Below are 14,738 nucleotides of genomic sequence, written 5' to 3' on the forward strand. Positions count from 1 at the left end.
AGGGATTTTGCTAAAAAAATCCCTTTTTTCCCGGTTTGGAGCCTCCTGGCGTGGCCCTGGGTAAACATAGAGATCTGGAAATCACTTTCAAAAATGCTACGTAGTGTACTAATTACTTGTGCCAAACACCAATTTCCTATCTTCAATACTAAGGACGGGGCGGGAAAAATATTTCCCTCTTCTGCGAATATTTCCGAAAGTTCCCAAGGATACTGTACAAACTTCAAAAATTTCCAGACACGTCCCTAATTATCGTAGGTTAATGATACATACGTCGTTCTCTCTAGAATAGAGTAGGCTTATAGATTGTATCACCCGCATGTCCCTAGGACGTTCCTAAGGAGGTTACAAGTAAGAAAGATAGGGATTTTTTGCAGAAAAAATCCCTTTTCCCCGTTTTGGGGCCCTCTGGCGCTGCCCAGGGTTAACATAGAGGTCTGGAAATCACTTTAAAAAGTATTACTTATGGTACTAATTACTTGTGCCAAATACCAATCTCCTATCTTCAATACTAAGGGCGAGAAAAATATTTTCCTCTTCTGCGAACATTTCCGAAATTTCCCAAGGATACTATACAAACTTAAAAAAAATTCCTGACACGTCCCTAATTATCGTATAATAATGATTCATACGTCGTTCTCTTCAGAGTCGAGTAGGCTTTCAGAAAGTACCACTCAAATGTCCCTATCATGTAGCCGAGCGAAGCAAGAATCGCGAAAGTGGAATTTTTGGTCAAAAATATCCCTTTTTTACTCTTTTGTCCCTCTGAACCCCTCCCCTTCTTTGTTGAAGAGATTCGAAAAAATTCTCATAAAAACTAATTGGTCCACTAATTGTTTAGGGAAAATGTTAGGACTCTAGGATTAAAGAGAAGCTCATCAAAAAATGTTAAGTTAGACCTCAGTAAAAAAAGGGAATTTGTAAATTGATGATGACATACCCCTCTGTTCTGACGCTCGGAAGCGTATAGACCCTTCCAAGGCTTTCTTGAATGCCTCCTCTCTTGAAGAAAGAAAAAAAAAAAAAACTAAATAGCATTCTTAGTTCTCTTTTAATCGAATATTCAAGACTACAATATCGGTCGAAAACGACCGAAAAAAACTTTAAAGGGTTAATCTTCCGGATGAGAAGGGGATGCTTGTACAATGTCGGTATATATACAAGAGGGAAATATGTATCCTAGGCGAAAATGTTATGTTATTTCTGTGATACTAAACGGGGATGATCTTTTACGAGAGTGATATTTCCTCGTCATCCCTCCAGTTAATTCGAACATTGAGACTTCCGAAATAGAGGAACGTCTTAACGTCTTCGATTTTCTCTCCATCTATCCATAGTTTTGCCCTTTCCCGTCCTGCTCTTGTTCACCTTTTCACTTTGGTTTTCTTTAGAGATTCATAATCAAAATTTAGGGAGAAAAAATGATGCATGCGAAAACGATTTTTCTAAATTAAAATAGTTCACTAACAAAGAACGACCAAACTTGAAATAAAATACCCATAATTCTTCATTTTCCAATTTTGCTTTAAAAATCTGAGGCTCTGATATTTTACTATAAAATGTAGTTCTGTATTTCATAAATGCTCTTGGAAGCAGTTGAGTAAGGTACAATGCAATACATACAATAATCGCACACACACATCATAACTCTACAGTGGTGGGAACTTGAACCTTGATGTTCCATTTTTCTGGGAGAGTTACCTTAGAATAAAAGGTGATATCTTGCTGATATCTTAAATGGGCATTTGACAATCCAGGACTCGTATGTTCTCGGACTCATTGCAGGGTTTGAAAAAACCCGGGCTTTTTTGAAAAAGCCCAACCCACCTGGGCCCATATGGGTTTTTTTCGGGTTTAATTGGGTTTTTTCGGGTTTAATCGGTTTTTTCGAAATATTTCAATGTCTTTGGGGTAAAAGTGTTAAAATGTGATTTATACTTCAAGATTGTCATTGTCACAACTTGCAACAATTTTCTACTCACTGCTGTTTTGAAAAAATGGCCGCCATGTTGAAATTTTACAATCGATCTCTGAGAAATCTATACAGCAAATTTAGCATAACTCGTGCTTCGCAGCGTGGATACTCATTGGCTTGAAAAAGTGGCCGCCATTTGGTATTTTACGTTGGTATGCCGCCAAAATATATACAAGAAATTTACAGTGTCTCATGCATGTAGTCTGAAAATTTTAACTTAAAAGGCCGAAAGTTGTACCCTGTAGTGTGTGTGTGGTAGAGGCACACAAACGAGTTGAGTTGATTTTGTGTTTAACGTCCGTTTCAGCAGCGAGGCTATATGAGACGGGACCTACTGATTAACGTGGCATCCGAACTACATGAGCTCCCTCCGGGAAGCAAACCCGGGTTTCACGCCGAAGACGGGTACACTAACCGCATAGCCATGAAGAAGCTCGGCAGACAAACGAACAAATGTAGATCAAGTCATCCAGAAGCCTGACTGACGTTCGCCAAATATGAATACCAAAACGTGTCTATTAATTTAAAACAAAGATACAAGTCATGTTGTATGAAATAAATAAATGTTTTAAAATGTTTATACGAAATTAAGATCTTCCAGCGTAAATAAACCTGCCATATTTTCTCCATGAGAATACGGGACACCTCAGATCCCCTCCCCTCAACTTTCCAACACAATGCAATGAACTGTAGTCTGATTATGAACAAAAGTATAATAGGCCGCGGTGGCTCAATGATAGAGCGTTCACCTCTAGTGCATGGGGTTCTTAGTTCGATCCCAGCTCGCGCCAAGTGAGCTTTGTGGTGGACAAACACCTTGTGCGTGGGTTTTCTCGGGATTCTCACGTTTCCTCCCACTTTCTTCATTCCGTCATTTCATTCATTTCTCATCATCACCGTCACCTTGAGCATAGCAGGCATAACCGTGAGACTAAAACTAAAAGATTTCATTTTATTTATTTTTTTCAAGAATATAATAGGCGAAAGTTCACTAAGCAGCAGCTGCTTTTCTTTGTTTGTACCCTGCAATTAACTGTACAGACTTAAGGTGTGCTATAAAAATGCTTTACAGGAAAACAATATGCAAATTATTTAAATCAGTAGTACAATCTACCTTCAATATTTTACGTGCATTTAGCAATATTTATTTACATGGCTGTATTTGCCAAAATTACGTTCGTCAGCTTAATCTGATGAAAAGCTGATTTTTCTCCTTGTGTCGTGTGTAATTGTCAGGACCAGATTTACATTTTTCTAAGACCTGGACCAGAGCACAATTCTGTGCTTCTAGCCTCTGATAAAGATTATAATTCTTGTTAACTTATCTAATGCGTTGCTGGAGAAAAGGTAAGCCATCTTCACTGTTTGTAAATGTAGAAACACTCAAAGCTTTTTTTTAAAATAATGTTTCGGAGAGTATCCAAGTTTCCATCAAGTGCAATGGAAAAAGTAGCATTGCAAATTTCGCTCGCTATCAAGTCGAACAGGGTGGTGTATTAACTTCCTCGAAACTGTTACATGCAACAGCGTACTGTTCATTCGCTAATTACATGATTCCCAGCCAATGTCAGAATTTTTTGTTTCTCACTTTTCGAATAAGCTGATATTGATAGCAGAAATGGAACGGAGTTAAAATACGGGACATTTCCCTGTCCCGACTAAATTTACGGGGATGCGGGACACTCGGGCCCAAAAACGGGACTGTCCCGCTTTTTACGGGACGTATGGCATGCTTAAGCGTAAAATAAATAGTTTTATTGTTGAAGTATTCATTTCCGATTCTTCTGCGTTTAATTCAGGAATTTCCCAAGCACTTCTTTCACTGCGTGTACATCAAAACTTCCACTAGTACGGAAATTTGAACTCTGCACTTGAGATAGTAAGCGTTACATAGTCTTCGGAACTCCGAGCAATTAAGCTTCTTAAATTTGACAAGAATTTTTATGCTATTGCTGGTGTTGCTTCTACAGAATGCTTATTTGAAGAGTAGCAACAAATGACTGAACTAAACTGTTATTGTTGGAAAACCAAATTTTAGTTGAAGAAACTTCTGTTTTACATCAAAGGTAAGAAATAATACTAATAGTTTTACTAATGTATTTACATATGTACTATTAGTACCGGCACCTATGACCTTAAACCCGTCAAACGTATGAGTGATAATGTCCCTCGGTGTCACCAAGTCGACGAGCATAGTATTGACGGAAAATATTTTATAAAGTACAAAATTGCTTATTTTACTTCAAATAGGCTATAAGCATAATCCATACATTAATTTGTTCTATAACTATCTCAAGCTAAGGTATTTTTTAAAAAAAAATCATTTAGTGCATTCAGAACTTTATAAAGGTCTTATATTGAATGTTGTATACCTTAACGTGAAAGCCTCTAATTCGCCCAAAGAAAGTCTAAAATCTGATAAAAATCACTTACAATGTAATCACCTTAGTTGTATCAATAATATACTAACAAATAGGTCAAAAAACCAGGTGGGTTTTAAAGTGGGTTTTTTCAGGTGGGTCCAACCCGAAAAAACCCACCGGGTTTTTTCGGGCTGGGCCCACTTGGGCAAACCCTGACTCATTGGGTCTTATACAGAGCCGTTTTGACATACGATTAGCGTCTTACTAAATGCCTAACTACTGCAGGAAACATGTTAGTCGAACTCTTCAGTACGGTACTTTACTACGATACACGTGTCAAAGCGACTCTGCATAAGGCCCATTGTGTTTAAAAAGTCTTGAGTTTTCTAATCTCAGTGCTGCTCGCACTTAACAGCTTGACATACTAAAAATAATAAATAATTTTCAGTGTTGTCACTCATTGAAATTACAGTGTTGCCAGAGTAACATTTCCCCCAAAATCTAAGTTAAGGCAACAAGAAGAACGAACTCAACTGCATTTGATTACGTATAGTGTTGTTTTGAACTCCTCTGAACTACTTTTTAAATAATAGTTGTATTTAGTTTGTAATAAACAAAATAGTTTTAATATAGTTATTAAAATTAAATAATGTTATTTAAAAAGTAGTTCACAGGATACCAAAACAACATAATAACGTAATCAAATGCAGTTGAGTTCGTTCTTCCAGTCGCTGCCTTAACTTAGATTTTGGGGGAAATGTTATTCTGGCAACACTGATTTTTATGGATGGGAACATAGAAAATTCTTCAGGTTCATATTTTCTGTTGTAGAATAACATTATCTATGATTGCGGTAAGTTGCATTTCATTATCTCGTTTCACTTACGATAAAACAATCAAAACAAAAATGGTAAATGTTGTATTTTTAGTATGTCAGGTTCTTAAGAAACTTTGATGATAACCCAACTATATTTAATTGTTATAATTTCTAATATTTTCGAACGAAAGCCATGAGAGGTTGTTGTAATATCAATGATACATACTTTATACTATTAACATCAAATTGTTTGTTTGTTGTTGATCGTTTTAGTAAAAATAACGAAGTGAATTGATTGTAAATGAAGAATCACTTTCGTAATTAATATGAATAGAATTGGTGTGCATAAAAATCTGAATCAGTGTACATATAGCAGAATAAAATTGTCTGGATTTGTCGTTAAATTCAGTTTAAGGCAAAATATTGCCTTTTGTAGTTGCCGCAGTAAATTCTTGTCATATCTGGATTTTCTCAGGTTACATGTTTCCTACTTTCTCATTCCACCGAGTTCTTCAGTTACCATTAACTTGCAACTACATTCGTCACTTTTAGCCTACTGGGCAGTGATAAACGTAGGGAATGTGCCGGGTGGAATTCCCATCAGACTTCCTCAATATGCGTCACCAGTGTATTCACTATACTGTTCTACAGGGCCGAATTAAGGGAAAGGCTAAGGGGGACTATAGCTTCGGGTCTCCACTCTGATCAAAATCTCAACTGGCTATCAAAAAAGAATAATGAAGATCATCATCATAAAATAACAAAAATATGAAACATATTCCCTTAATTTTCCTACGTACTTTCACAGAAATGTATTATGTGACGTCACCGGGGGCCACATTTTTTTCTAGCCCCGGGCCTCCAGATGGGTTAATCCAGCCCTGCTATTCTGTAATATTTTTCATTCCTCATGTGTGGAAAGTGCTCTTCTAGAAAACCCATCTGAAATCACCACTGCACTGGTCTTAGCCATAAGAAGTTTTTATTGCTTCGAACTAATTTGTCGTTTGTTCACATAAATAAACTTCTAGTTGTATCTGAAATGACATAAGTAAAATAATAGTGAGCTTATAAGTAGTTCACTGGAATAAGGTTTGCATGTTGCTCGCGCGCTTAGGAATTGGTCAACCGCGAACTGATTCAAGAATAAAGGATTTATATTTAACTCCGGGATTTTCCCACGTTCTTGGGAAGCGTTTGAATACCGGATATAATAATTTTCCGTCCACCGTTGCAACTTTCATGAAACCATGAGTGTGTAGTTTGTGGATGTAGTTTCCATATCTTTTCATCACTGTCCTTCACTCGATATGATAAATCTATTTATTATTAACGGGTGAAAAAATGGACTTTTAGCTAAATAATACTAGTGATTGAAATGGTTGGGGAAAATCCGATTAAATTATGGAATAAGTGGCGATTCATCAAGTAGTTACTAAGATTTAGTCTCTCGGACAGGGTAAATATTAGTAATGGCCAAAATTTTCCGGATTCTGGAAAACTTATTTTCCGGAATCAGAAATTCACTTTCCAGATTTCGGAAAAATCTAGAATTTAGAAAATTCCGAAATTCGGATTTTTTCCAAAATCGTTATTTTCTAAATTTCGAATTTTTCCGATTTTACTTTGATTCCGTCCCCAATGAAATTTCCATCCGTAGTAAATATACAGAAAAGAGTTTCTACTACAAATCTTACAAATTATATAAGCTTGTTATAGCATCTATATATTAGCCACAAGTTCGTTATATAGGGTGGTCCAAAAGTAGGTATTATTTCTGGAACTAATTAAAACTTAGTTTACTCACTAAATGTTCATTGATAACTCTCAAGATAAAATACACTTAAACCTATGTATTTTCCGAAGATTTTCTGCATTTATCTTTTTATTTTTCAGAAAATTCCTTCTTTATTGAAAATACATTCACTATTAATGGCTTCTTTACGTACTATATCTGAACTGTCTAGGAAAACATGTTTATACATGTTTGGCCACAAAAACTTAAGTTAAATGTTCAGGTATGGCCATAAAGAAAAATATTATACGTTACGAACGGTTGTCCTTATCAACATCAACGTATACATATTTATAAATGTTATTGTTATATTGTAAATTTCGTTTCAAATCTATCTGTTTATTTTGTGAAGACAAAGTACGTTAAATGAATAGGAATAAAAGTAAATTTTGCCGTTTGCTAAGATACCAGAAACGGAATCCTGAGTCCTGACTCTGCCTGTGATCTCTGGGTCTCTTAAGTCCGATTTGTATGTGCTTTATGGATCGCGTTTTTCTCAATCCCTAGACTAGAAAGAAAATGAAGAGAAAACTCTAATAGTAGGCTCAGTATCATTAATCCGAAAACAAAAATAGTTCGATTCCAGGGCACTTTTTTTTTTTAAAACTAAAAAGTTACTTTTTTTTCAAGTTGGCCACTAAAAGTTACTTTTTTCAAAGATGACACTAAAAGTTTCTTTTTTGGGAGGTAAAGTGACTTTTTCGTGTGATTTATGTTTTGCATTGGCAGTTTTCTAAGAAGAATATATAAAAATAAATGGAAAGAGGGGGGGGGGGAGTCACTCATTATTCTTCTGAAAGCTTCAGTACTTGATGCCACATGAAATAGCTTTTTCTCACTTCAGCTTTTATTCTTTCTAAAGCACAGTGGATGGTTGGTGGATGCTTAAGCTCTCAAGGTGGGATTGAGAACTCGTCTGTGTCTGTTGTTTCTTCTATCATAATAGTCTCTTTAGAACTCGCAGTGCTAAGTTCAGTATAATGCCTGGGATGAAGAAATTTGGAAATAGACCAGAACTGGTTCCACTTACTCAGAAGCTTCTTACATCTGCTAAGTCTGCTTACCGTAACTACAAAGAATACTTAGAAAACCTAAGAAAGGAGGAAGCTTTAAAAAAGGTAGTAAGATGAAACAAAGAAAAAAAAAATAGAGGTGATAGAGAAATTGACAAAGGAAAAATACATTGAGATTTTGGTCACTTTTGCGTGTGCTTTTGGTCACTTTTCAACTATTTACAAGAGACCAGACCACTATGAGCCCTGAGATTCCTAAAACAAACAAACAAACAACAAAAAAGATCAAAAGATTGCTATCGTGGCCAATAGTTAGCTTTTGGATCAGGGGCCAAATACTTTTTGAACGGCCTCTAAATCGAGATTTTTTTACGGAAGAAGCACATCATACTGAGTTAAGTGATAGTTTGGGTTCGGCTACACTATATGTAGTTCTCTAGATATAAGGCCTACAAGATAAGTTTTAATTGAAATATATTGGATCTTTTGATCGAAAACCACACACTCAGGATTGACTTTTTCACACTGTACTCCTTTCAGTACATTAGGGCTGTACCGTGGTGTCGGACGGCTTAAATCCTGCACCTAATTTAATTGGAAGGGCAAATGCAACATCAGAAATGTGTAACTAAGCAGGTATAGTATCAAAAACTATGAAAAGTCTTAAATATTAACGAGAAAAAGAAATCAGATTTCAATCTTAATATAAATTACAAAATTTTTCGTAAAAATAAGTGTTAAGTATTATTAGTAAAGCTAAGTCTCAAGCCGAGAATAGAAGTCATTATAGCAAAGAATGGATGAATATATTTCTACAATAATTTAATAGCGTGTTCGTCGGTAACACGAGGAAAGGTTTTAAACTGTAACTTCCCTCCGCAATAGTAAATGTAGAACCTGTGAGATCCGATTACTAAGCGAAAGTGTGAACTGCTCATCTACGGCTACGTTTATTATGCGTTTTTATAAAGAAACTTCATATATATATATATATATATATATATATATATATATATATATATATATATATATAAACGTATCGTTTACTTAATTGTATTTTTAAAAATCCAGAGAATATGTTTCGAAATAAATTCTTATTGTACTTTAATACAATAATGGCTTACTAATACGAGACAGTGCGCGTCTGATTTGCAAGGAAACAAAGCACATGTTTTGCAATGGAAATTCAATTAACAGCGCTGTCGGTGTCTTTTGAACCGATTGTCTAACATTAATCCTGTATTGGGTTAATTGCAAAGTGGAAAGATAATGAGCTTTTCCAAACAACTGTTAATTCTTAAAAGACGTATCTATATACAATGTAGCATAAGTTAAAAAAAAAAAAAAAAAAAATCAGATTTGAGATTGAAGCAGGAATTAGCTCTAGATAGGGCATATCTGTGTGACAAGGGCGTTAATGGGAATTGAAGTTAAGAATTTTACAAATACAAGATGAACAAAGTATTGTCGACCCTGCGCGGTAAATATTTATTTTGTCCATATAAAGTAAATCGGTACCATGCCATAATCTTCAAATATTTCTTATTTTGCTTGCATTTGCATGTCACATAATCTGACTTGTATAAAATATACCAGTTTTAATGGATCCCTATTAGTCTCCCCCTGTTCTTTTTTTCTTTCTTTCTTCGTATTTTCGGTTTACCAAAACTCCTTGATATATTCACTCGGGGAGTGTGCCCATCCGTCCGGGGGGGGGGAAGTAGTACAGGGTGGAGCACCGTCTGTTTAGCCAGGATGTAGAGGGTTAACATTTGCGAATTTAGTTCTTTGGAGGTGATATTCAAACCAGAAGTGGTAAATAAGCCATTTCCGGTTTAACGTTGATCACTGCAGGGGAAGAAACGGTCACACAGAGCGAGAAGTTTCCTGCACTCGATTAAACATCTCAACATTACATTTTATCTCTATTCTCAGTGTTGGAACAAGTAACCCGGATTCGAAATTTTCTGGTATTCTCTAAAAGGGAAGCAATCCGAATGTTAGGCAATTTAACGGCAGTATAAATACTGTTGGCGTCTAGAAAATAAGTTTCCTAGGGCGGCAAGCACAGAAGTGATATTGAAACATTTATAGCCATAAATACCACTTTTCAACATACTCATAACCGGAATTTAGTCACAATGGGATTAACTTCTTGTGTTCCGGTGTCGTAAAAGAAAACCTCCTGGGAGTGGAACGTGTATATAATGGCCATCTGCAATTGTTCATCACTAGCAAAATGCTTACCAGACAGGAATTTCTGGAAGTGTAAGAAGACATTGAAATTGCTCGGAGTAAGATCTGGGCTATACGACGGGTGATAAGTCAATCGATATTGTGTGTGTCACCTCATTGTGGCATTTGTGGCCACCCCCCGTATAGTCTGGATCTTGCTCCAAATATTTTTGATGTCTTATGTCTCAAATTTGTCCGGTAATGATGAACAATTGGAGACAGCTGTTACACATTGGTTCCACTCCCAGGCGACTGACTCACTACATTAGAATACAAAAGTTGATCTCACGATTAGTGTTGTGAAGGCCTGAAAAAAAGGAAATTTTGGGTAAAAAAAAAGTTTTTACTTTTTCCCGCCGATCTTTGAAAAAAAAAAGTTTGAGAAAAATTGAAATTTTCGAATAATTTACTACACTATGCTTTTAAAATGAAGATTATTAGTAAAAAACCCGGAAAGTTTGGGAAAATTTAAATTTTCTAATATTTTACTATGTTATGCTTGTAAAATGGAAACTATTTTATATTTACTAGTTTATTGTTAAGATCATTGAGTACATACGTTTTTTCTATTAGAACAGGGAAATTTTGTGCCAAAAAATATATGTGCACCACTCGTCTAAACTCTGATAGAATGAAATTATGTCTAGAAAAGAAACATATTTAAATTGGGTTAATTAATATAGACAGATTTAAATTATCTTAACCAATCGTATAAAGTTCCCGCTTGATGGTAGGGAAGTGTTAAAATAATGGGGCCAGAATCATTTTAGTTAATGTGAAAAGTAAAATTTCCGTAATTCTAAACCTATTAAAAAATCTTTTGTTCGGAAATATTGGCAAAAACCGGAAAATATAATTTGAAAACTATTTCTTCGCCTGATGCTAATCTTATTTGCTGTAACCTGTCTGCAGTATACATACAATGTACTTCGCTAACAGGAAAAATACTTAAAGCAACAGGTTTTAATTTTACTTTTTAGTTTTCTGATTTCTTATAAAATTCCTCTATTTGTATATTTTTCGAACTATTCAAAAACAGATATCTTACTTACACATATACACCGCACAAGTGAGTGAGCAGCGAGAAATATGTGAAAAGGTTGTACATGTGAAACTTCCGTTCGTTATTATTACAGACTTGAATACCCGTTCTTCGCACGGGGAAAATGCGTTTCATTTTGACATGAAGGACACCAAAACTGTCACCAATCTACTTATGGACCCTCAAAACTATGAATTCGACACTAATATAAGTTATTTTCAGTTATTTTTACATGTCACCATCTCCCTTGGGGGGTACTGATGGAGGCTGAATTTGGTTTAAAACGGCATCGGAAGTATCATTGTTCATCCCAGCGACCCCGAAAACTACGGACACGACACTAATATCGATCATTTTCGATATATCTCCCCCTTCCCCCTTGTTAAATCTTCAAAGTGACATGATAAAAAGCATCCCACGTCCGAACTTCATCTATGTTCAAAATTTTATCGAGATCGGTCAGGTGGTTCAAGCATTGTCATTTTCATCTTTATAGACTAGCTGAATCTGCGTTCTGTTATGACCATAAATCTTCTTCCCACTGTGCATGTCTCCTTACTCACACAAGTAAACGATAGGCGACTCACGCAGGAAGTGAATTGCTATGTATGGATGGATGTTGGAGTTTGTAGCAAATGTGTAGAAATAACACGATATCAAGTGGTAATATTTTTTTATAATAAATCCATATCCATCTGAGTATGCCTCATTGCGTCTCTGGAGGCCTCTGAAGTTACCAGCATGCAATAGGTTTTTCCATTCAGATAAGGAAAGCGCCTGAAATGTCCGTGAACCCGTCATACTGGTTGCCTAACACCGTAGTTTCGGCCTTCAACAATGTTAATCTTATGATCCCTAAAATGTTGAATAGAACAGTAACGACACGGTTTTTGAAAATTTGAATGAGAAATGGACAATCTACACAAAATTTGGAATCGACCTGCGAAAACGGCATGTTTCTAGCACTTGTGGTTTTTCAAGATCTCATTGTCGAAAGGATTGGAGATAAACACACAATCCTAGCATTTTAATATATAGACTAGCTGAACCTGCGCTCTCTACACAGTGCATCATTATCAGCATGAATCTCCTTGTTATTCCTCACATCTATACATGTCCCTTTACAGACACAAGTGAAAGAAGTCTTGATAAGAATTGGCAAGAGATACCATAAAGGGGAGATTTTTTTCGATTACTTTCTCAATATCTCGCACCGTTTGCAAGATTTGAGCCTGCTTCCGCTTGGAGTTTTTAATTCATGTATGATCAGTGTTTTCTTTCTCCTTGCATGCAATATGTAATAAGCAAATACATTATACACACAATTAATTATAACGTCAGTGATATATGTGGTGTTCATTGGGCAAAACTCTCCAAACAATAAAGATTAGAGTGGAGAAATGGTTATCCTTCGTTTTCCATTATTATTTGGCCATGAAACAAACACCTGAGAGGTATGCAACCCTCGTATTCAATTATTAAAGAGAGATTAAGAACTCAGTTTTATTCAAAAGCCCTATTTGTTGCAACAGAAAACCTTGATGATGGTAGACTTGTATGTAATTAAAAGTTCTATAATTAATGCAATCCACCAATAAATGACTAAAAAAATACACAAAGGAAATGAGTGCAGACTATTAATTTTCAAGAATAATTGCAACAGTTTTATTTTCAAGTGTTTTATATATAAGCAATATTGACATTTCTCAACGTACATTTTTCACGTGTTCGAAAAAAAACTGTTCCATTGCTAGTAAAATTAACCGAATACAAGATTTGGTTGTTTTCCCACTTTTTTCAATTTTCTGAAAAGAAACCAGAAAAGAACGGTTTTCTACGAACAGGTTCAAAATTTCCGGAAATTTTTACAACACTACTCACAACGATATGAGAGGTATGGAATTCCGGTGGTGAATGTTGAAAAGTATCCCTCTTTACTCTACTTGTGATATGGATTATGTTAACACTTGTTTTTTTTGGAGATCGGTATGCATGATGATAGTAAGACCACACTGAGTCGGTCCCACCAAAGATAATCTGATGGGAATCATGTGTATCCTTATCAACCATCTCGTAGTGCATGGATTTTCTACGTAAAGAAATTGTTTGCGCAAGTAATGGAGGTTTAATCAGTAGGTCGCGGTTAGGTCATAAGTAATAAGGTAATCACCGACGAAGCAGCCTGAGGAAGTAATAACCAAAAGGAAGAGGCATTTCATGGTATCCCTTCAAACATGCAATACGAATGCCACCTGTGCTATATCTGTAACAAAGAACAGATCACTGTCTTTCTTTACTTCTTTAGGAAAACTTTCTGGACGCACCTCGTTCTTCTGCCTACATACACGTACAAAAAGACCACTAAATAGCATACAAGATACAGTAGAGCCCTAGTTATGATTTTCGACTAACCCGCGTTCCGGATTTACAGGTGGTTGAACCAAAAACTGAATGAACGGCTCACGTTTTAAATAGCACATCTTGTAGTATAGATATACGGATTCAGGACGGGGCAAACGGTCGTTCAAGCCCCCAGCGATACAGGCACCGATACTGCAAAAGGCTCCGTGAGAGAGTAAAGTTTTTCACTGCCCCTCAACTTCCAAAGATGCATCCTGGATCCATCCGTGGTAGTGTACGAGCAAAATCCGAGGCGACGTTTTACGCAGGTCACCTTAACTTCCTTATGCCAGGCATTATCCCATCAAGAATGCCTACTTCTCAGGTGACGCAAACAAAATTACGGATTGCCATCTGTTGGTATCTTGTTTACTTTAACCTGCAAGCATTACTGATAATCGTGCAACCAAATCCCCCTAGAGCTTTCGAGGGAGGGGACGGTGGCTCAGTGGTAGAGCGCTTACCTTTGGTGCATGGGGTCCTGGTTCGATCCCCAAGCAAGTAAGTTTACGGTAGACAGCATCGTCGTGGCCGTGGGTTTCTTGCGGTACTCCCGTTTTCTCCAACACTCTCATTCCACGTTTTTTTTTAAAAAATCATTCACGTGCCTTAATCATCCGTCTCCCTTAGCCTAAAGGGCATAATTGTGTAATTTAAACTGAAAGATTTAATTTCATTTACAGGTTCCGAATAATACTCCTATTTTTTACTGAGTTATTTTCGAGATACCTAATCTCTAGTAGATTATTGCTTATAATAAACTTGCACGCTTTTAAATTTGCATTCCAGTTTGTCTACTAGCTATCTAAATGTATTTTTCTTCGTTTCAGAAAACCTTCAGAGATACTTCAGCCGATATGGAGAAGTGATTGATTGCGTAGTAATGAAGAATAGTGAATCAGGTCGATCTCGAGGATTCGGCTTCGTAACTTTTGCAGATCCAGCCAACGTAACGCTAGTTTTACAAAATGGACCACATCAATTAGATGGACGAACAGTGAGTAACAAACACATCAAGGTGACCCGCGTTAAAAGAAAGCCATACTAAAAGACAATGCCATCATTTAGAAAATATTAAATAATATATTATGCGTTAGG

General features: G+C 36.1%; 1 protein-coding gene across 8 annotated transcripts in view; it reads left to right on the top strand.

Annotated features, from left to right (window-relative positions):
- The window catches only part of Hrb27C (Heterogeneous nuclear ribonucleoprotein at 27C), a 149,735-nt gene that overhangs the window by 42,647 nt on the left and 92,350 nt on the right, over nt 1-14,738 (top strand). For all 8 annotated transcript variants that reach the window (XM_081733474.1, XM_081733473.1, XM_081733480.1 and 5 more), the window contains one exon: nt 14,471-14,637. In XM_081733474.1, the coding sequence (XP_081589600.1) occupies nt 14,471-14,637 (167 nt within the window). The remainder of the gene's footprint in view (nt 1-14,470; nt 14,638-14,738) is intronic.

Source organism: Thermobia domestica, chromosome 12 (genome assembly GCF_964235325.1).
Source record: "Thermobia domestica chromosome 12, izTheDome1.hap1.1, whole genome shotgun sequence".
Classification (NCBI taxonomy): Eukaryota; Metazoa; Arthropoda; class Insecta; order Zygentoma; family Lepismatidae; genus Thermobia; species Thermobia domestica.